Raw genomic sequence first — 24,223 nt, 5'->3', positions numbered from 1 at the left:
TAGTCAAAGAAGTTTCATGTGAGCAGAGATGTCATTTTTGATAAGGAAACTATTTGGGACTGGGGAGATATATCTGGAGTAAATGTTGCCACTGGTTTGCTTTTTCCATATAGCAATCAATCAAGCATAGAAGCTACAAATGTAGAAAATGTTGATCAGGAGGAGGATAATGTGGAGCATGTTCAAGAAGATGATACAAATACTAGTCTACTTGAGTCAGACTAAGATGAAGAGGGTCAATCTCCTGTAAGGTTGACAAGTTTGACTGAAGTTTGTGAGTCTTGTAACTTTGCTATGAAGGAACCAGAGAGGTTTGAAGAAGCTAAAGCTGACCCTGCCTGGTTTCAGGCTATAACAGAAGAAATAAGTATGATAGAGAAAAATTAAACTTGGGAATTAGTGCCTAAACCCAAAGACAAGGAAATAGTTGGAGTGAAATGGGTTTATAAAATCAAACTGAATCCAGATGGTGATGTTCAGAAATACAAAGCAAGCAAGATTAGTTGCTAGGGGTTTTAGTCAAATACCAGGAGTGGACTTCCATAAAACCTTTGCCCCTGTAGCAAGGTTAGAAAATGTCAGAACTATTCTTTCAGTGGCAGCTCAACTCAAATGGAAGGTGCACCAACTTGATGTGAAGTCTGTATTCTTTTATGGAGTGTTAGAAGAAGAAGTCTATGTCTCTCAGCCAAAGGGTTTTAAAGTCAGTGGGGAAGAGAATTAGGTTTACAAGCTCAAAAAGGCTCTTTATGGGCTAAAGCAATCTCCCAGAACCTGGTATGCAGAAGTAGACAAATTTTTCAAGAGAAGAGTATAAGTAAGAGCACGCTTTACGGTTTGAAGGAAGGAAACTCCATTTTGGTACTTTCTCTTTAATGATCTACTCATTACTGGTAATGATGAAAAACAGATTCTAGATTTCAAAACCAGTATGATGTCTACATATGAGATGTCTGATATGGGATTATTGAAGTATTTCTTAGGTATTGAGGTGATAGAAAATGAAGCTGTCATCTTTATATCTCAGTCAGTGTATATCAAGAAGGTTCTGAAGAAGCTCAATCTTCTGGACTGCAACCCAGTAGTAGTTCCTCTAATCCCAACTAGCAAATTTCAGAAAGATGATGGTTTTGAAAGGAGTGATGCCAATGTGTACAGAAGTATAGTGGGAAGCTTATTGTATATCACCACCACTAGACCTGATGTAATGTTTTCTACCACACTTTTATCCAGGTTTATGCAAAGTCCAAGTTGTATTCACATGGGAACTACCAAAAGGGTGTTGAGATATTTGCAAGGTACTTCTGATTATGGAATTTTGTATGAAGTAGGAAAGTCTGTGAAGTTGTCTGGATTTTGTGATAGTGACTGTGCTGGCAGCACTGATGGCTAGATAAGTACTTCTGGATATCTTTTTGGAGTTGGCTCTAGTGTGTGTACTGAGGCTTCAAAGAAGCAGAAAAGAGTTGCCCTTTCAACTGTTGAAGCTGAGTATGTTGCTGCATCTAAGGCAACAACTCAAGCTGTGTGGCTAAGAAGAATTATGGGATGTTGGTGTAGTGTAGAAGGAGCCAATTGAAGAGTGGTGTGACAGCAAATCTGCAATTGCCATTCTCAAGAATCCAGTTGAACATAACTTGACCAAGCACATTGCAATTCGATACCAGTTTGTGAGAGATGCAATTGAGGAAGGTGTCATCCAGTTGAAGTTCTACAGTTCAGAGGAGCAGCTAGCAGATATCTTAACAAAGGCTCTACCTAGGAATAAATTCTGCGCGCTAAGGAGCAAACTGGGAATAGTGTTAGGAATACAATTCAGGGTGAGTGTTAAATGAATTGCATTTAAGACAATATGTTATTAGTTTTAAGTTAATATGTCTTAGTTAATTCGTGTCCTATTTGGTATTTTATTATAAGGTTAGTTTGGTAACTTTGGTTGGTTGCTCTAGGGTTTATAACTATATTGCTTTATGCACTTTAAGGTTTAAGACATTGGGTCCGTTTGGTAGAGCGGTTGTGTTGATCTTCAACGCTAGCGGTGAAGGTAAGAAAAATAAGCTGAGCTTAAAGCTGCGAAATAAGCTGTGAGGTGTTTGGTGAAACCAAAAACTGTTTAAAGCTTATAAGTTGTATTGAATTGTGCATTGTTTGGTTGAGACAAATAAACGAGTTTTTCATTTAAAAGACATGAACAAAATTAATTGGGGATTTTTTTTAATACAAATAACAGTAAATGTGCACAAATATTCCACATTAATATTAAATTTTCAGATATTACTAATTATCTTGATATCATCAATCTTTTTTTATCACTTTAAACCACTCACTGCCTCTGTCTCCTACGTAAAAGTTTATCTGCAATCTTATCCTGAATGGAAGACATGGTTCTATCATCACGCAAATCATCAACCCCACCAACAACAACATCTTCAGTAGGTGGTTCCTGAGCTGAACTACTTGACGCTTCATCTGTTGCCAAAAATTCTTCATCGTCCTTCACCCTGACACGAATAAAGTTGTGAAGTGCCATGCACGCAATTACAATCTTAACATGGGTTTCATAGGGGTAAGATGACATATTTCTCAATATAGGCCGCCTATTTTTGGTCACCCCAAAAATTCTCTCAATTACACTTCGGAGAGATGAGTGTGTGTGGTTGAACAATTTACGAGGACCAGTTGCTCGGCAACCATTATCGAACTAAGATAAATGATACCTCTCACCTTTGTAAGGTGCAAGAAAACCGGTCCTATTAGGATAACCCGCATCAACTAGATAAATACTTTCATGTTTCAATTACAAATAACATAATTTAATTATTCAATAAATCTAGTTATAGAAAAACAAGAACTATATAAACTATGGCTTACCGGGGGGTGGCATTGGAAAATTGAAGGCGGGATTTGAAATTGCTTGCTGGAAGACATGTCAACATGTGTAGAACCCTCCCATCCAGCCGACACAAAAATATACATCATATCGAAGTCACAAACTGCCATCACATTTTGTGTCGTGGTGCCTATCCTACCAATGAAACAACCTCTGTCCCCCTTAGGAATCACAGCTAGAATATGTGTTCGATCGATCGCACCAACATAATTTTTAAAAGGGATGTATTTCGGGTCACCCCTGATCTTGGCAGGTACTTCTTCAAATTGTTTCTCCCTTAGTCTAATTATGTCAATTGACAACAAATATACACTATGTAAAACCTGATAGAAAATTCGGCTAACCGTTTCTCCAGAATATTGAAAACATTCCTATACCAATCTATTCCCAGCACAGTGCCCCAGTATGAAGAGGAACATCTCAGTCATTTCTGGTATTTGAATGTAGTTACTTGTTCGCAACATGTACTTATCCCTCAGCTCAAAGCATAGTTCTTTAAAATTTCTTTCTTCATCCTAAAATTCTGGTAGCATCTTGCTGGGTGTCCACGTAATATTTCGGCGACCTATTCAGCACCCTGTAAAGCAGAAGTCCTACACGGGATCTTATCAATATATGTCGCACGTCTATTTTGATACCAAAGTGCGGCAGTCGTTACAGACATAAAGAGTATAAAATCATCATTCCTTTTACGGTTGACTTCCCATTCATCATCATAGTCATCATCATCATCCATATCAATTTTTGTATTGCCTGAATAAAAAAATGCATAAGAGGTTGTCTCAGTTGTCGTATAAACAAATCTATATCTAAATTAAGTAAATTAATATACGAAATAGTTACCAACTGATCATCCATATGTCATATACAATACCATAAAAAAGAAACATGCATACTACTGTCACTTTAATAACATGCAGAATGTTAAAGTCCAAAAACTAAATCAAAAGTGTAGTTTGCTGCCAAATCAAGATCTCATCACACACCACCCATATTCCTGCTCTCCAAGTATTTCTTCTCAAGATATGACAGTCTCAAATCGGGGTCCAATCTGCAGAAAATGTCAGCTTTGGCACGATTATCTGTGAATAAGTCAGTTGCGAATAGAATGATATCATTAGGAATTACTTGCTCCGTCCTCATCTGACTTAGTATATCCATAGCCACAGTGGTGTTATTAACACTACCGGACCTATTTGTTGTCATAGAATTACTAATAGACACATGTGTTTCCACAACATTTACCAGTCTTGTCATTGTGTTATGTTCATCAGCTCTTGTGACCGATCGCTTTTTACTAGAAGTCTTGTTAACTGATCCTTCAAACAATCTCTTTCCCAATGAGCCAGAAGTGTGCGATGGTGTTATTGGTACCCCCTTTGTTGGTGAACTATATGAGGAAACATCATCACCAGTTACTGGTTCCATGATTGGAGACCCCTCAAGGTTGAAGGAGGGTGGTGGCTCGGGCAGATTAGGTTGCTCTTCAAACCAAGTTTCCAATCCATAATCATTGTTGGTGTTCTGAGTACCCACTCCATCAGGGTACTTTGGAGCAGGAATATATCCACTAGATGGTACCAAACAAGCTGAACTAGTGGCATATGTCCCAGTAAAATAAAATTCCAACTCTTGCTTGAACTTGAAGCCATTTTTACGAAACTTAGCATATTCCTTGTTCTCCTACAATGATTAAGTATACAACTAGATTAATGAAACAATAAATAATAAATTGGTACAACTTGAAAAAAATCAGAACATTTACCTTAATTTTTGCATCCCACCATTCATCACTTGCCTCAATTGTGTGCGTAATTTCATTCCAACCAACACCTGTGTCTTGGTTCTTCATTTTCATCCACAATGTCCAATCCTTTCTAAGCAAGTCCCATTTATTTTTCAATGATTGTTTGTGGTAGTTAAGTCCAATTTTTGCATTAAATTGGACAATAAGATCATCCCATTCTAGTTTTGGGATTCCAATTCCAGGAGCCCTTTTTGAGGCTTTCATGACGGCAACACAAATGTCTACCAATATGCGGGTATTCCCGTCGTCCCATTTGACTCTCTCATTCTCACTACCCTCATTGATGGATAATTTATCTTTTCCCTTTCTTGACATCTAAAACAAAAATGATCATAGAAAAATAAGGCAAGAATTTTTAACAAAACATATCAAGAATGCACCTAAGCCTTGTCCCTGAATCCTATCCCTCAAAATAAAATAAGAAAACAATAGAAAATGAGAACCATGATTCATTATTCATGTCTGAATCCTTAAGATTCATTTGTGCAAGTTGAATTAATCAAGCTCCTCTCAGATTGTTTCCTGGAATACAATAACAATTGTTCATCACCAACTTCAAAGCCATACAAGTCATCACAGAAAAATATCATGAATAACATATACAACATAATTGTGAATTAGTAAAATATCATAAAGCTGGTTTCTGATTGACTCAATTGAATAATACATCAATAAGTAAACTAGATCAATCAATATTATATCAAACCAAGTATAAACATAGCAGGTAAACCCTAGTTTACAAGAGAGGGTCAAAGATTACAGGTAACTGAGTCAAGAGTTAGATGAGCATGTACCTTACCGAGAGTGAAGATTCAGACTGAGTGGCTGGTTGGATCCGATGAGATGACGACTTCCTACTGTTGTCGATTTTGTGTTCCACCTACAACTGCACCACCAAACACGAACCTGACCGAGAGAGTGAAGAGCCAGCCTGAATGGGTAAGATCCGGTTGGATCCGATAAGATGAGATGAGCTGGTGTCGATTTGAGGTTTCTCCTGCTACTGCAACGCCAAACACGATACCCCCTTTTCCTTTATCACTTTGAAATAATCTTCGTTTTGAAGATTATTTTTTACACCGATAAATATAGCGATTTGAGGACGTTACCTCTAGCTTATACGAGTTGTTTGGTGAAGCGTTATAGAAAAGTGGGACCGTTGGATTATAAGCTCCCCTCAACGCTTCACCAAACACACACATTATGTTATGTTTTCACTGATACAATTAATATAGCGCCGCTGAAGTTCTCTGTGTTTGATCCTTGCTTGCTGTGAGTTCTTGTTTCGCGTACTTTCTTTTGTTTCTGGTGCTAACAATATCACCCGTCCGAAGCGGTCTCTTCTTGTATTGTAGGAGGCGGGTAATAAGTTTTGGAAAGTAAAGATAAACTTTCCCTGATTTCTTGTGTAATACATCATCTTGAGCCTTGGAGAGCAGAGATGTAATATGCACTAATATCAAACCAACACCCACTAAATGCACAATATAAGATCTCAATATCTAGACCACGCCTTTCTTGTGCATGTTCAAAAGGCCATAAGTTAAGCCGCATTTGGTGGCCAAATTGAAACACTGATCTTCTTTCGGTGGCCAATAATTATATTAACCTCAGTTTTCAACATGAAAAGAAAAGTTAGGAGAGACGAGACAACCGGAAATTTTCCAGTACCATCCAGAAAAGATGGGATGAAGATCCCATGCTCAACTTGTGATCTAGAAGAGCATTAATGTATATATACTCAACCTCCTCAATGATGTTGTCAAATTAATAAAAATATCGTATACTCATTTTCATTTCTTAAAATAACATAGGGAATATGTTAAAAGGGAATTTAATGCAGATGGCATTTTCATTTTGTAATATAATATATATATTATTTCTTTTTTTTTTTATCAATAATATATTCTAGTCTGTAGACGGAGCTGTCGTCTTTGAATTTGGCATACATATTCTTCTTTATATGATAACAGATACCCATATTCTCCTTCTCTGCTCAAAACATGGCTGCGGATTCTCCTCAATCCATATATGACTTCACTGTCAAGGTATTTTTGTTTGATTTTGCACAAGTTTAACCCTTCTAATTTCAGTTTATTTTCGTTATTATTGTTTGGTTGCCGAAAAAGCTGAGGGAAAGCTGAGAAAGGAGATGATTGATTTGTGTTCTTCTTAATTGAATGTTATTAACTTATAAGATTGAAAATGAATTCAGGCATACAGAATTTGGACTTTTCCTTGGCAATTTTTTAAAATATTTATATATTTTGTAATCTGTGTCTGATTGTGTTTGGACACTAAGAAAGATCAGAAAGAAGAAAGAGGAGGTAGCAGGTGAATAGGGGTTTCTTGATATATAACCGATCTACTGTTTCCTTTGTTTTGTGGGGTGAATGAATTTATGTTGGGAATGAAGTTTTGCACATTTCTGAATGTTCAATAGAGAGGAATTTTACTAGTTTATTTATTATCAATTAATTCTTCGACTAAATCACAGGATATTCGTGAAAATGATGTAAGTCTGAGTCAATACAGGGGGAAGGTTCTTCTGATTGTGAATGTTGCTTCACAGTGGTAATCTTAGTGGATCTGTTTCTGATTTTTGTCTATACCTTGTTCTGTTGCTATTCTTCTTCGCCCTCCCGTATGTTTTATAATTCTTCCTTGCAGTGGTTTAACGCAAACTAACTACAAGGAGTTGAATGTTGTGTATGAAAAGTACAAAAACAAAGGTAAGAATCAACATAAACCTTGTTGATTCTTTCGTATGAATTTTTTGGGGCTAGTGATTTTTTGAAATTTTTGGATTGACACTTCTCTTGTAGACTTCGAGATCTTGGCATTTCCTTGCAATCAGTTTGGAGGACAAGAACCAGGAAACAATGATGAGATTCAAGAAGTGGTATGCACGAGGTTCAAAGCTGAATTCCCTATATTTGACAAGGTAATCTGACTCGGATACTTTAGAGAATCTGAAAAATGGAGAGTGATTTTTCGCATAATCACTCCTTGGAATTACTTTTTGTAGATGAGCTGTCATAAATTACAATGTTTTTTTTCTTGATCCCACCCCAAACCCCTGAGTTAGTTCTCAGCATGCAAAAACCCCAACCCTCTCTACAGTTGCCATCCTAAACTGATTTTTGCTATGACCTTCTTCTTTGACAGAAGGTTGTTGAATTAATCGAAGAATTTTATTCTTCTGTACTGGGAAGCCATCGATTGTTCAAAAGTGTGAAGACAAATGCCACAGCTTTTGATGTCTTCTTTCATCTTAATGTTAGGTTGATGTGAATGGGAAAAATGTGGCACCCCTTTACAAGTTTCTAAAATCAGAAAAGGGAGGATTTCTTGGAGATGCAATCAAATGGAATTTCACAAAGTTCCTAGTGAACAAGGAAGGGAAGGTTGTGGAGCGATATGCACCTACTACATCTCCTCTTAAAATTGAGGTTAGGAATTCTCTTATCTTTTGATTATGCCTCTCTCTGAGAAAGGGCCATCCACTGTGGCTGATAGCTTTATTTTGCTTTTTATTTTTTACTTTTGCAGAAGGACATACAAAATCTTTTGGGATCTTCTTCATGAGGTAGAAATTCGAAAGCTTTAGTTGCCTTTCCTTCTGAATGAACTTTTATTGTCCGTTGCCTACCGGATGCAGTAGCTGTCATACTGCACATGTAGCAGGAAAACTTTTGGGTTTCTAATAGTATGATTAAAATCAAACTATATTGGCTGTCTTTTGATGAATTAAGCTGACAAACACATTGTCTCCCACTATGATGTCTGTTGTTTGATTGAGCTCGATAAGAGCTTATTTGCATTCATTTGTTGATTAAGATTCTTGTGCTCCTTAAATAAACAAGCTGAACGTGAACAAAAGAGCTACTCCTATTGTCTGGCTAATGATGATTGGATTCCAGAAAATGGTTAGGATGAATATGATGATGTATATGCTTTATACAACTGTGTTGCCATGTCCTCTTTTCTTAACGTGTTCATAAAATAAGTTATAGTGTAAACTTTTCGAACATTTTTTTATGGTCAATTCGCATATTAATCAACATTAACCTTACTGTCACTCCGTCTCATGATGAATTTGCGCAGATTAGGTTAGCATATTTGTTTTGGGTTTTATCTTATAAACTATTGTTCACATATTACAAATTGACTGTTACCTATCTTGAATTCTGCAGGACCTGAAATTATATGTCTCTTGGAATTTCATGGAGCATAAAGAATATTACTGTTCTTCACATTTCAATTAAAGTCATGATTTGTTGTCCCAATACGTTACTTGATTTAAACATTAAGAACAACACCCGTGTACAATGCTCTTGCAGTATGGAGATGTTATAATTTTCTTGTTAATTATTTGTATTGTGTGCTTTGAGATTGCCTAGTGAAATTTTTTTAAAAGAAGGATTCTTTTTTTATCGTGTTTGGCCATGTACACATTCCTTGCTAGTAGGTGGGTGAAAGTTTGAAGGTCTAAGGTTCTTCATGCATAGACTGCATCTATTGACTATAACATGCCCTTTTTTTTTTTTGAAGATTATCAATAGCGAGAAATCGCTACCAAATTAATCTAGAGAATTTTATTTACACATCACTAAAATATTAACAGACTATTTGATTGGTGTTTTGAGGGGGAATGAGGATGAGATAACAATGTGATTAGTATATTATTTTATTTGGTTGAATTTTGAATGGTGAAATCCCAAACTCATTCTAACCACTAAACTAAACTCATCAAAATGGTAAGAATTGCTGTTCTCCACAATTTTTTTTTATCTTTATTCTAAAATATTGTTTTATTTTCTAAAAAGACAAAAAGAGGATAATATAAAAATTGTACCATTAACTATCAATATAAGTTCTTACCAAAAACGATCTAGAGAAACCCGCTAACCTGATCTAATGGAGAGAGACAAACAAGCATTATGGAAAGCCAAGGTGAGATATCAAAGATGATCTGGAGAAAGCCCTGAAGACAAACGGAGTTGAGAGAGGAGAAGGTCTGAGACCGTGAAAGAAAACAACATCCGCTTTAGTTTTTCGTTGGCCTAGGCTTTTATCTTCATCAAAATTCTTATTTTTCCCCAATCAAACACTGGAAAATAAGAAAAGTTATTCCAAAATACATGTTTTCCGCCTAACAAGCGGAGCATTATGCTAAAATTCCTAACATGTTCATAATCATAACTACCAATATAAATTCATAAAACCTCCCTTTCAACTCTTCATCGAAATAACACACAAGTTAAGCATAATAATTATACAAATGAAGTACAAATTTTATGTTAAGTTCCAAGTTAACCAAAATTCATAAATCACCCAACTGCTGCCCGCTAACGCTTTGGAGGAATTTATGTTCCAGATAAGCCAATCGTAATTCTGGTTCACAAGCAATGAACATATCCCTTGCATGATTGTCTGCAAATAAGTCCATTGCAAAGAAATAGAGCTTATTAGAAATTGGATGCGCTCTCTTCATACCTTTTAAGATGTCCATGGCAACTTCAGCCCTTTCTTTCGAAGCACTCCATTGAGATTTTGTATTGAAAGCAACCTGAGTTTCAACTGCAGTAACAAGTCTCGCAATTGCCTCACGTTCGTCTACACTGTTTATTGATGGCTTCTTCTTGGACTTGTTTGCAGATCCCTCGAATGACCTTTTACCACTTGATCTAGACACTTGTGAAGGTGTACATGGAATATTTTTTGTTGGCGAACTTGGAGAAGAAATCTCATCAACTGCGCCTTCCAAATTGATTGTGATTGGTGTGGCTTCAAGGTTGACAACAGAATTCGTTTGCTCTGGTATGTTTGTATCATCCCCAAACCAAGTACCCAACCCATCACCAAGCATTGGAGGTGCTAGGCATGATGATCCAGTAGCATAGCTCCCTGTAAAACAAAACTCAAGATCTGCTTTATTTTTAAAACCATGTTTGCGGAACCTTGCATAGTCCTTATCCTCCTGCAACATAATAGTATATGAAACATTAGAGTAAATATATATATCATAACAGATGCTTGCATCATTTTTAATGTGAAATCAATTTTTCGCGTACCTTGATTTTTTCCTCCCACCATTCATCAGTTGCATCCACAGTTTGTCTCACAGAATCCCATCTCAAACTTGTATCTTTACCAACCATGTTTGTCCACAAGGTCCATTGCTTTCTCAGCATATCCCATTTATTTTTTAAGGACCGTCTAGGATAGTTAAAACCTGTTCTGTTATTAAATTCGATGGCAATATCTACCCATTCTAATTTTGGGATTCGAGTGCCAGGAACTCGCTTTGCAGCTTTCATAACCTCAACACATAAATCTATCAAGCATCGAGTTTTCTCATCATCCCATTTAACTTTGTCGATCTCACAATCCTCATTTGGGGTCATTTTGGCTTTCCCTTTTCCTGACATCTTAAGCATAAAAAAAAAACAACATTAAGAAAATAACAATTGAAAATTATTGTCTTTTGGAAAAATTGAATTAAATCCAACCAAGAAAGAGATGAATGAATGACAAGTACTAGCACTAGTTCCCCTCCCATTTTTTTTCCTTATAGGCACCAAGCATTTGATGTACCCATATTAAATAAAAACTATAGCATGATTCTGGGCAATACATGCATATTAATATTTTTTTTTATATTTTTATAGCTAAATTGACAGAATGGCTTTTCCTATTGAAATAACGAAATGTCATAAATTAATCATTCCTAATTCAAAGGAATTCATTCTCTCTTACTTTTTCAAGCATGTCCATATCCAGAAAGACTACTACAGTTCATAAAAAACTAAAGTAACACATTGAAAAATAGCTCACACCTCTTTCACATATAACAATAATCGCTTTCTTATCTCCTTTTTGACAGGCTCACCCAATGTAAAGACCTCTGGAATCTGGATTCCATTGCAGAACAAGAGCCCTGAATAGATGAGGAAGTAAGCTTAGACATTATGCACAAATTGGACTTAAGTAATCTGTCACACAAAACAACTCATTCAGAAGTAGTGTTATTGCATAATTTCAAGTCTTCTAACAAAACCCTAAAAATTAACAACAATAAATCTTTGAAATCACGAAAGACAAATTTGTAAAGAATCGTTGAACCTTCAAATTTCTAATCCATTATTAAACATCTATTCTCAACAACGAACATTGAGTTGTAAGACCACAAGAGGCTAGAACAAGACACTGCAACTCTTGGCACACAACCAATCACAAATGTAGAACCCACACGCATCAATAATATCTGAATAAGAGTTCACTACTAAGGAACAGACCCTAAATTAGCAGGGATAAGTCTTTCCAATCCCCAAACATAGGTCCACCATAAAGGATGGTATCAAACTAAGAAGCAGCATCCATTAACAGAATACCAAGAGTTCACTACTAAAGGAACAGACCCTAGATTAACATGGATAAGTCATTCCAATCCCCAAACATTATGATGCAGGAGGACCATTAATATAGTCTTTCATAAGTTAGTCTATTATCGAGTCTATTTTAACCAAGTTTCTTAGTAAGGGTATTGTCGGAATTTCCAGGTGTGCTGGAATTTCGAATTTAGTATTGGTTATTTGTTTTGAGAGTCTTTTATTAGGTTATTTTGTTAAGTCAAGTCCTAGTTATAATTAGAGTCATATTAGTGTACTTTTAGGGATCCTAGTTTTATTTGAAGGAAGTTTCTTATGTAATTAGGAGTACTAGGAATCTATATATATGGATGTAAGTCATGAAATAATATAATGAGAGTTTTATACAAACTTGCTATAGGAGAGATTCCTTGACACGCTCGGTGAGAGGCTGAGGCCTGAGAGGGGAAAGTGAGTTTATCCAACCCTACCTAAGAGATTCAGGGTCGTTTTTGGTTGATTCAAAAAATCCAAGAATTTTGTTTTAGTTTCAGACCTGAGAATTGTGAATTTTGTCCTAGGGTTCTTAATTTTTCGGCTTAATTTGGGGGTTAAGGTTTTGGTTGCTCAATCGTACACAAATCTACATCGGTAGTCCAAAAACTACATCACATTAGTTCCACCATAAAGGATGGTATCAAACTAAGAAGCAGCAGGCATTGTTCTTCTTATCAAATTTTCCCCATCGGAAAAGAGGGTGAGATACCAATGCCCGCAAAGTAGTTGAATTACTAAGAAAGGAGCATAAGCAGCAACCAGTAGTACAATTATAGTTTATCTCAAGGCTAAATAACCAGTGTTATGAAAACAATAGCCAGAAACTACAGGTATTGTTATGCATCTGTAATTGCAACCTTATCATGGGGATAATAGAAAAATCACTACAAAACGACAACTAGAATATATGTAGTTGGAACTTGGAAGTAGAGTTTGCTGCATACGTTCTTCCAATTTCCCCTTCAAACATAACATGTAATAGATTAAAAAAGAGTGCAATAGTTGTGATGTACACTATTCCTCTCGATAGTGAACAGGTCTACAAAGTCCACTTTCACTAACCAAATGAACGATAGATGAGCCATAATAATAAAGAAAGATAGAGAAAAAATCCTTTCTAAATCACAGAGTGTTTGGGGGATTTGCAGTTCCAGTTTTTCTAACTTGTTCACATTTATAACTTTCAAAAAGATTGTTCTAAAATAGTTGCAAATCTGAATCAAAATCAACGTAACATTTCAAGGGAGCAGACCATGTAAGGCTATAGGAAGAAGCTCTTGTATTAAAATATACCCTTCGAGACTCTTTAAACCATGATTCTACGTTCTCCAAAACTGACAATGGAGGGGGTATTTGATGAATAACCATCAGGAACCTTCACTTTCTTCAACACAATACAAAAGATTTCTCTCTCTTTGTTTGTCATCCAGTAAGGCAGTATGCTAGTGGCAAGTACATTTTACTAGTACCGCGATGTTGTGGATGAAGCTCATCACAAATTTTCATCTCGCGTAAATCCAGCAAGCCTTAAGATGGTCTTTAGATTTGCCTCAATATCCAACAATGTTACGATAATGTTGTCACAAAAGTTATTCTCTATATGCATTACATCGAGATTATGTCTCAACGCATTATAGTGCCAATATGGTAAAGATAAGAATATGCTTTTCTTTTTTCATTGTTTTCCACCTTCTGTATAGGTTCCTTTTCTCTTTTTCCCAAGTACCACATTAACATCATGCAATTGGTTACGATATTAGAGCCAGAATGAATTGGTGGAGCAGTTCTAATTTCCTCGGACTCATTAAATGTTGTTGTATCTTTTCGATAATGATCATTAGAGTCCAACTAACGATGATGATCCAAGTAAGACCATTTCTTACTATTCTCCAATCATTTAGAGTAGTTTCGTAATTACAGGTTGGACATGCTAATTGTCCTCTAGTTCTCTATCCAGACAAATTTGCATAAGCAGGGAAGTCTTATGATCCATAATAATGCCACTCACAATTTTAAAGTTTCTCCATTCACACTATCATAACTTACAAGTGTTGGCACCAAACTCCCATATAAGTCTTGTAATATCTCTATCAATGGTTGCAAGTACACATCAATGTTACTACATGGTTGGTCTTTTCCTGGAATAAGTAGTGATTGCATTAAGCACAACCACAGAAGAAAGTCATATAGAATCAAAATAACTAGCCACATGCTATGGTTTACATTCATGTTCCCAAAAATATTAACCCTGGTCAAACATTCCAAGGATCTGAAGCAAAGTCAGAATACTGCTCATCAAATTGGTCCCATGCCAAAGAGTTTGCAGGATGTCGTGACATGCCATACTGGTTCTTGTGTTCCTCTTTATGCCATCTCATGAACTAAACAGTGATAGATGACATAACGAGTTTTTGAAGCTGCTTCTTTACTAGAAACAACCTAAGATTTTTTCAGCTTTTCGACTCTTACTTCCAGTTGTGGTTGATGAATTTTGCAAAGAAAATTCAGATTCATTTGTTATCCACCAAGAAGCCCCAAAAACATTGCACACATCCTTATTTGCATTATCCTTGACAATCTGTCTAGATTCATATGCACAACATAGCTTTGGATCCTTCAGGCAAGAAATCTCTTATCATGTCAATCATCATCATTATAGCCTTGTTTGATAATCCACTCATACACTTTATAATATAACTGAAGCAAAATCGCCAACTTGGCATACTTTTTACAATCCCGATACAACGGTTCACTCATTTGTATGTTTTAGTAACCCTCAAGGGGGGTTAATTCCCTTCATGCTCCCTACTTCCAATCTCTGGCTGGTCAGATCCAAAACCATATCCAGCACATTCCCCATCTTGGTTAAGATTTACATGTCTCTTGAACAAATGTATAGAAACCATCATTCACCATAGCACCAAAAAGACTACAACATGCTTCACCAGGTTGTGATTTTGATGTTAGACTAGATTCCCCATGACAATCCCAATGCTTGTAATGTTCACTAATGCCGTTCCCAATCAAGTGATCTTCTAATTCTTCACAATCAAAAGCAATATCAAGGAACTTCTTCATCCCACTATCATATTCACTTACGCTATTTTTGCTAGTCCAAATCTAATCCATAACTTCAACTATTAAAAATCTCCTCAGATATATGGAAATGTATAGATTAATGCAAACTGTGGACTTGATCAATTTGTTTTGCATATGAGCAATAACAACAGACCAACTTTGTACCATAAACAATTAACAAAATGAAATAGAAAGAGCTCAGAAAACACATAAAGCAAGACAAAATTAATGAGTAAAGAAATCAAGTTTGCTAGCTAGCAACAACAAAAGAGGAATTTCAAATTTAATCAACGACAAGTTCATCCTTAATCAATAACAGATAAACAAGTTATTGTAATTTTTTATCCAAATTGAAAATTAAAGGGAAAAGGGACATCCATTATCAACAAAAAGAAGAGACAGCACTTCCACCTTATAACCAAATTGTATTACATTGAGAAGACTTTCTATTAGAGTTGAATGTCCTTTAATGATAAATAGAGCATGGTTACAAAAATCGCTAGTCGGCCGCTAGGCGATTCAGGGGACTAGGGATTAATTGGATTAATCGGGGACTAGTCGGGGATTAATCGGATTAATCGTTTTGAGTTTTTTTAATTAAAAAAATAGATAAATAGATATATGCAATACATATCATATATATATATGTGTGTGAAAAACACAATATAAATGAAAAAATCATCCAGTCAATACACACACACACACACACACATATATATATGAGTGTATTTGATTGAACTAATTAGATAATGCAAGTACAGAACACAGAACACAACAGACAGAACACAAGTGCAGAGACTCTTCAAAGGATTGAATCGAAGAACACAACATCAGAGACTAGAAGACAGAGTACAGAACACGAGAGGGTACAAGAATAGCAGATAGAATACAGAACCTGAGTCGACCAGCAGACTAGAACAACCGACGAACAGGAACACCTCTAGAACCAAATGAAAGAGAATACAGAATAACTCCAGCAGAGACTAGAACAAGCGACGGCAAAGAATAGATCAAGTGAATAGCACAGAACCGAGTCGAATCCCCAGCGCGACAAGCGAAGAATATACGTATGCGAATTTTAGGGTTCAAGCATCTGCAATTGGAAGGTGAAGTCGCGCAGCAGAAGACTAGAAGAGGGAGTTTTTGGGCTGTTGTGATTGGACTTGAATGATAAACTGGGCCGAAAGAAGCAAATTGGGGCAAAAAAAACAGGCCCAGTCAAAAAAAGGCCCATGCCCAAAAAAAAGACCTAGGCTGACTAGGTTCGACTAGATCCGATTAGGCGCGACTAGATCCGACTAGTTATTAAGTGGTCCGATTAACCTTTAGTCGAAGCGGCAAGCGCCGCCTAACAACTAGTCGGCTGACTAACCCGATTTTTGCAACAGTGCATAGGAAGTAGCAGAAATCGTTTTTCTATCTGACTCATAATTAAAAAATAAAAAGAGTCTGCAATTTTCAAAAAATGAAAAAAAAAAATTATTTGACTTTCACCATAATGCTATTGTTGCAACTTCCCAATTACTTATGTTTTTTTCTAAATTGTCAATGAACAACAACCATATCAACCAGAAGGTGTGTGAAACAAATAGAATAGCATCAGTTGGCAAAACTGTGACAGGAGAAAACAAAAGAGGAAGCCAAACACGGAAAAACAAAGTTTTGGGTTCTTTTATAATGGATGAGATTGTGAAAAATATAAAAAACAATTGGGTATTAAAAGACTTATGACTTGTTCTCCCCTCATGTCTTCCATCAAGATCTCTCTCATTTGGTCTCCATCTTAGAAGGCTCAAATTAAAACTCTGTGTATATATATATGCACGAGAATCAAATCCCTTCTCAAGAAAAAAGGAGAACAATTATTGCAGAAATTAAAATAATCACAAAAACCCTAATTATGTGCCCAATCTGTTGTGGCTACCACTGGATATCAAAATTGTTAGAATCCAAACCAGCAGGCAAAGTAAATAACTCACCGTGAATATAGATCCCGTAATCTCCACGCAAGGTCGCTTCTCGAACCTCCAAAAACCACAAGAATCTACTCCCTTATCGCAAAATTTTTTTGAAATAAAACTAATTAATAAGAAATCGAAGAATGAGAGATATGAATAGTACAAACGCAATGGAGTAGATCGAGGCGCTTTACCTTCTTCCGTCGACGATGACGACGGTAAACTTGGTGAGTGCCAACTTCGATTTCTTAGTGATAGGGTTTATAGAACCCCTCGATTACTTGGCTCTATGACTGAAAATTTTCGTGGGAAAGTTTTTTCGCAAGAACACCGAAATATTTTGGAAAACAATACCTCTTTTCTTGTCAAATTTAAATAATATAAAAATGTTATATTTAAAACATGTAGGCCTAGTTTGATAGAGTATATTGAAAGTAGCACATATAATAGTAGAAATGATCATAATAAAAATGTTGGATAATAGATATGCTGAATAAATGTTTGGTAATATTTTGTTGAATTTTTATTAATAAGTATTTTAATTATAACAAATGTAAATAATGCAAAATAAATAATAAATAATTTTTAAATAAAAATAATTAATTAAAATTAAAGATATATAATTATAATAAAATATTTTACAAACCCATTTTAAAAAGACCATTTCAATTGGCCCATTATTACAGGCCCTCCTCCAACGTTAAAAATAATTCATCAACAATTAAACAGATAATAATTAAAAATTATTTCCAAAATTTTTTATTACATAACCACAAACAAGAAAGTGAGAAACACAAAATTTTAAATTAAATGTGGCTAGATCCTTCTTTTACTCATCCTCTTAAAACACCTCCAAAACCCGATACACCATTAATAATTCTTTTGTCGTCGAAGTCCCGTGTGGTAGTTAATGAAAAAAGACGAATTTAAATAATGGCATACTATCTAATATGACAAAAATAATTTAAAATTTTAAAACTGAAAAAATATCACATATGGCATGTAAAAATAAAAAACCAAAAACCAAAAACCAAAATGATATAGCAAATGAGTCATTGGTTGAGTGGCAATGACTTTGCATGTCCCTGACTGAGGTCATGAGTTCTAGTCTCACCTGCTCCGAATATTTACAAGGACGTGTGTGGGCTTAGTCTGCCCCTGCGTGGGCTTGATTTGTGTCTCCTTCGTGAGGTCTGTTGACACTTGTACTTTCATAGGCTTGATCTGGTGGTGTGTCGTATGTTGTAATTGTACTTGTATCAAAAAAAAAAAAAACAAAATGATATATGTTCATAATTTTGGTATTCATAATTGTTTATAATCTAGGTGGTATGTTAACTCTAAATGGTTCCCACACTTTTCCCCATGCCACCTAGTTATGGTCCCCACATTTTTCTCATGCCACCTAGTTAGTTATGGTCCCCACATTTTTCTCATGCCACCTAGTTATGGGCACATTATGATTGCATAAATTATGCACATGTAGTACTTCGGAATAAAAAAAGAAAGAAAAAATTTCCTTCTCTCATTCAAACCCTACAGCCCCTACACTTTAAAATCGTTGTTGGAAACCCACAGAAATACTCTGTTTAACCACTCTGACCATAATTCAAGCCTCTCCAACTATCGTCCGCCTCAACAACCAAAAACTTTTGGATATCATGCACCTTTGAGTGAAAATCTTGCCAATCCAATCACCTAGACTACCAGCTGACAACTAGACACCACCATCAACAACTCTCATTAGATAGGAGTGCACCACCGCCACCTATTTTCAGCCAAAATGATTACGAAAAAAGGAAGACGCGATATTGACCCGAATTGAGGGCTTTTTTGACTTTCACAATAGCTTCTTGTCTCTTCATTAGATGTCTTTTGTTCTTATTTATATGTACATTTCCCTCATTTAGAGTTTACTATTTCCTCCTTAGTAGATTGACATCAACAATTTGCTAAATATTTGGTCTGGTTTAAAAATTACATGCTACCATTGTTCAAAAAAATATGGTGAACTTTATTTAATACATTTAGTAATTAATTTTAAAAATAAATAAATTATCATTTTGATCTCATGGTCATTAATGTTAATAGCTCATTGAATGTCTTTACATTGCTCAGTAGTTGATGGTCATCTTCATTATTTGTTGCATTTACTTGATAAAAAGTTTGGATACATATAGTTGAGAAATACCTCTGAAAAAATTTATCAACTTTTGAAATGTTTAAATTTTAGATACTACTTTGTAGCTCATGTGCTACAAGGCAGGTTTTTCTTCATTGATAAATCTTAAGAGAATTTAAGTTTTTATATGAATTAAAATCAATGAGGAAGTAAAATTTATGGAATTGAAAATTTATGGCTATATTTATTTTAACTTGTAATACACATTATTTCATACATTTCATGATGTATTTCAATGAAAATCCTAATGCATTTCAATGATGTGTTATTTTTCATTTTGTTAATAGAAGTACTATCATTCTGGTGTTAGTCTTCTATCGTTTACTTTTCTCATTTGACACAAATTAAATTCTAAGTCCTTTTCACGAATGCAACATTGAACAAGCGTTTTTATGTTCTCGGACTGCACACAGCTCATTTGGCGGAAGGTCAGATTTTGTGCAATCTCATATCAAAATCTTTGGACTATTAGCAAGTCTTCACACACGTGTATACACACATCATCATTATCATCACCATAAACACTCCTATTCCCATAATTTAGGATTGACAAATCTCCTATCCAGTGTAGAAGGTCTCCAATATTTTTGTCATACTTGGTGGAACTCTGAGTGTCAGAAGCGGTTGATCTCCTGTCCAATACACAAGAGAGCAAGCAATATTATATATACATAAAACATATAATGAACTTTGATTTTTCAATTTGGAAATAAAAAAAATTCACACTAAATCGAAAATCAAAAAAATCCCAAAATCGAAACCACACTTAACCCAAAAAAGCCTAACCGAATAAAAATTTTGGATTGATTTTTTGTTTATATTTCGATTTGGTTCGATTTTTAACACACCTAAAATTACAGTGTTGTTACAATGATCCGCTACATCTAGTGAATCATTGTAGCTCTAGTATATATAAATTTAATAATAAAATATCAACTTTCATTCTTAATCACAATTTTCCTCTCTCTTTTGGATCTCACATTTTCCTCCCTCCTTTTGTTCTTCCTCCTCTTTCTTCTCTCGAAAATTCATGTTTGATCTTTATGAGTGGTTCTCTTCCAGTGCTTGCAATTGGTTTATGATCACATTAATTTCAATTTCAATCAAGTATTTTTCTTTTGCCCTAAAATTCATGTGCCTGATACGTGATAGGAATCTAGCCAAAGAGAAAAAAAAATTTACACGAGGACAAAATAAAATGGCGGAAAGAATGTTACAAGAAGAAATGAAGATTGAGTAAGAAAAGATTACGGCAGAATGAGAGGCCCGGATTACGACGTAGAAAAGAAGAGAGGGAATAAAGGAAAGAAGATATGAAAATAATGATCGATGGATTTAAGTACTATAGGTGAAGTGTAAAAAAACACTTTGAATCACTACATGTTGGAATCCTTGCTTGTAGGATGAATTAGTAGTAATTAAGTTAAAAGTGATTGTAATATTTACATATGTAGGTATTTTTAAATTGTGATCTATATAAACGAAAATGCTTTGTGTCCATAATTTTGTCATGGGTCTTTCTAAATATACCCATCCTATTTACTTGATATACCCACCCTATATCCCAATTAAGGCTCCTCACGCTGCCCAATACTAATGGTCCCCTGATGAATGCTAGGATTTGACAGATATAAACAAATGTATCATGGATGATTCGTTGAAATTACCAATAAAGTTCTAAAATTCTGCTTTAACAACTCTTTGCCATGTGGAGAGTTCTAATTAAGTCATTCTTGGTTCCCAACAAGTGCCTTCACACATGACAGTATAATTATTGACCAAATAATTTTTGTTGATACACCCACAATATATCACCACTTGTTATAACACTAATTAATTAATTAATAATTGTTAATTAGCAAAAAAACTCCACTTTTAGGCATAATTATCTGTCAAATTTTTTTAAAAAAAGATTTTTGTGTTCTTAACTATTTTAATGATTGTAATGTTAAAATATAATTAATTATATAGCTTTTTGGATATTGTGAATTATGCAGACATTCAAGTTGGACTCAACCTATTATGAATGCCCATCGCCTTTGACTAGCTTTGTATTTCGGATTCTAAATTTTAAACCTTATATTCTAAACTCTGTATTAAATCTTAAAACACTTGTTATAACTACTAAATACTAATAACACAAAAATCTTCCTAATCTCAAAAGTCTTGGATATTTAACACAAATTTATTCAAACATATTAACACATATTACATTACTAATCTTCCAACACAGTGGTTTCAGAAGGAAACCTAGAACGCATATACTGCATGAATGCATTAATTCGCTCCGCATACTGGGTCGCTCATGTAGCTGCACAATCATGCCTAAAGTGAACCCATTGAGGCATAATGGGAGGCATCAGGTAACCATCTGTCAATGCAACCTGGAAGTAGTGATTATTATTTATGTACCCGATAGCGATAGCAACATGTTGATACGACGGTGGTGGAGTAGATTGAAGTGTCAAATATGTAAAGCTTTGTGCAACACTTAAAACGTGTAATATCACATTGAACTTCGAAGCAATTAAGAGACCCATGTCTGGCATGGTCATCCAATGCTTAATCGGTGCTCCTCTATCTAATGTAAAAAATTTCAGTGAGTTGTAAACACAAGTCCACTGGTCATCACTATTAAATATTGCAACATACTGTGTCTTGAATGTGTGTAACTCTTCTATTAAGATATACTGGATAGTTACCCTTGCATCTTCATGAATACCAAGACAGATAGCTATCGCCTGAAATCCATAATTTTCATCAGGTTTTATATCTTGTAAATGCATAATGTAAGGATGTAATATATGTGGAAACTGATGAACATAGCATGTACAGAGTAGTTGTAAATAGAGGAGCAACTGTGTCTCACTGGTTCCTGAAATTGAAAAATATCTGGCTCAACAAACTCAAATGTATTTGTATTCGCACGAGTTGATATGTCTTCCCTGTCCTTCGAGTTAGGGCCTCCAAACGAATAACTATTTCTGCTTGGTTCCCGAGAATGAAGTGAATCAGACTCAACGAACACTAATGCAGACGAATTAACACGAGTATTTGTTGCAACTTTTTTTTTCAAGGAAGGGCATCCTCGAGTGTTCATCTTGACAATAGGTTCACGAATTGAAGTTGTTGATGATGTGATTATCTCCCTCAACTTCCTTAAAATACTGAATTTACCATGCCTTGTTTGCTGCTTACACTGTTCTGTGAACACTTGTAGCTGACGTCACAATTGTTGTCATCGTCTTGAAAAGACACACACCGTGATAAGTCAAGTTTTCTCCAAAATTTATCTATGGAATCAATTGGTATGGGACGACCATCGTTCAAATATATTGCTTGCTCGTGCGTACATGGCAGTTCGTAGCTCGTACGAAGTCGACATCCGCATTTGTATGAAACTTCTCCGACATCCTTAGACCGCTCAAATTCCTTCAAAATCATATGCAATTCGCGGCTTGAAACGAAACCATATAATTCTTGGAAGTGCGGTATATTGAATCGATGTTGGACGATAGTTTTGCTTTGCTCAATACTCGCTTTGATAGCTATGTCATGTGATTGGATGACTTGGTGAATAAACAACAACGATGTCTCCAAATCTGACTGTGATGACTCCAAGTATCGTTTCAACTTGGCATGCTAACTCTCGACTCTATTAGTTGTCTGGTTTCCAAAATGCAGATATTTGTCGGTCTAGACGAATACAAACATCTCCTTATATAGTGTTAACCATACATCCTTGAGATAATAATTCATACCTGGAAAGTTTTGTAACACTACCTCAAGGTCCGCCAAATTGCACACATACGCATTCTCAGTTTCAGATTCCAACAACATATTCCACATTTTGTAGAATGCATTCCAAGATTTTTTGTCTGTTATTGATGGCCCGCACTTGCTCACAATATTCCTATAATGTGCCACCTACAGAGTAATTTCTTAGCCTCGGGAAATACCTGGGCAGACGCATTTATCAAAGCCAATTCTCTGTCAGTGACAATAACTAGTGGACCGGTGCATCCATCCATTGTTGATTGCAGACACCTTAAAGCCCAGGTATAATTGAACACTTTTTCTGAGTGCATGAACACAAATGCTATGCAAAATGTCATATTAGTTGCAGTCACACTGACAATCTCAAGGAGAGGCATCTTGTACCTGTTTGTTTTATATATTTCGTCCATCAATAACACGTGCGGGAATGCACACCATCTCTCTAATGATCCTGGATGTGCGAAGAATAAATCTTCAAGCTCATTGGTTACAGCATTTGTTCGACTCTCGAAAATATATCCTTCACATTGTAGGAATGACATGACAACTTGCATTTGGGTTTTTCTGGCTTTCTCTGCAGTCCAAAATTTCTGACGTGCATTGTATATGGTCCTAATATGGTCCTAATGGTAGACAAGTCCGGATTCCGCTTCTTCAACGATGTCAAGACTCAAGATATCTCGTGGCATCACATTTTTCGTAGACAGATGTACCATCAACTGGATTTTGGATTCAAAGAGCCGACCGGGGTATGGATGTCCCTCCATATATAGATGTCCTTTCTTCTAAGTGAAAAGAAATATGTCATGCGCATGTAAAGCTTAGAAGAGTCCAATATATATATATATATCCATGCACATGTAAAGCTTCTACAAAAAACTTAAAAGATATGTCATGTGCATGTAAAGCTTAAAAGAGTCCAATTTAGACAAAACAAGATAAGACAACACATGAGTTTATTGCATGTGTATGACTAGATTACATAGGCATAGCCATATAGGGTGGGTGTAAATGTTAACACCCTTTTGTCATACATAATTATCCATAATTTAGGTGGCATGCCACCTAGACTTGCCAACTGACTGAATTTAGAAAATTGGA

The 24,223-nt window shown here is 35.5% G+C and overlaps 3 protein-coding genes across 6 annotated transcripts; 1 reads left to right on the top strand and 2 right to left on the bottom strand.

The window, feature by feature from the left end:
• Positions 1-2,323: 2,323 nt before the first annotated feature.
• Positions 2,324-3,318, bottom strand: LOC119995360. Its single transcript, XM_038841842.1, has 3 exons — positions 3,268-3,318; positions 2,872-3,213; positions 2,324-2,701 (listed from the first exon to the last, which is right to left on the bottom strand). Exons 1-3 carry the CDS (start codon positions 3,316-3,318, stop codon positions 2,324-2,326), a joined length of 771 nt encoding a protein of 256 aa, XP_038697770.1.
• A 3,299-nt stretch (positions 3,319-6,617) lies between these two features.
• Positions 6,618-9,115, top strand: LOC119985513 (probable glutathione peroxidase 2). Of its 2 annotated transcripts, none has more exons than XM_038829856.1 (7): positions 6,618-6,745; positions 7,195-7,271; positions 7,368-7,429; positions 7,523-7,641; positions 7,982-8,149; positions 8,253-8,286; positions 8,894-9,115. In XM_038829856.1, exons 1-6 carry the CDS (start codon positions 6,701-6,703, stop codon positions 8,283-8,285), a joined length of 504 nt encoding a protein of 167 aa, XP_038685784.1. In that variant the 5' UTR covers positions 6,618-6,700; the 3' UTR covers position 8,286; positions 8,894-9,115. The 2 variants fall into 2 exon arrangements, with proteins under 2 accessions (XP_038685784.1, XP_038685747.1); XM_038829819.1 differs by having other exon boundaries at positions 6,623-6,745; positions 8,250-8,286.
• A 670-nt stretch (positions 9,116-9,785) lies between these two features.
• Positions 9,786-17,512, bottom strand: LOC120002637 (L10-interacting MYB domain-containing protein-like). 3 transcript variants are annotated; one of them, XM_038851401.1, is made up of 5 exons: positions 17,358-17,512; positions 17,185-17,256; positions 11,540-11,640; positions 10,775-11,131; positions 9,786-10,680 (listed from the first exon to the last, which is right to left on the bottom strand). In XM_038851401.1, the coding sequence occupies exons 4-5, from the start codon at positions 11,129-11,131 to the stop codon at positions 10,024-10,026; spliced, it is 1,014 nt and encodes a 337-aa protein (XP_038707329.1). In that variant the 5' UTR covers positions 11,540-11,640; positions 17,185-17,256; positions 17,358-17,512; the 3' UTR covers positions 9,786-10,023. The 3 variants fall into 3 exon arrangements, with proteins under 3 accessions (XP_038707329.1, XP_038707334.1, XP_038707327.1); XM_038851406.1 differs by having other exon boundaries at positions 17,185-17,249; positions 17,358-17,482; XM_038851399.1 differs by lacking the exons at positions 17,185-17,256; positions 17,358-17,512 and adding an exon at positions 16,101-16,342.
• Positions 17,513-24,223: the final 6,711 nt, after the last annotated feature.

This window comes from Tripterygium wilfordii, chromosome 1 (assembly GCF_013401445.1).
Source record: "Tripterygium wilfordii isolate XIE 37 chromosome 1, ASM1340144v1, whole genome shotgun sequence".
In the NCBI taxonomy this organism is placed as follows: Eukaryota; Viridiplantae; Streptophyta; class Magnoliopsida; order Celastrales; family Celastraceae; genus Tripterygium; species Tripterygium wilfordii.
The sequence above is the reverse complement of the archived record's forward strand: the minus strand, read 5'-3'. Positions and strand labels throughout refer to the sequence as shown.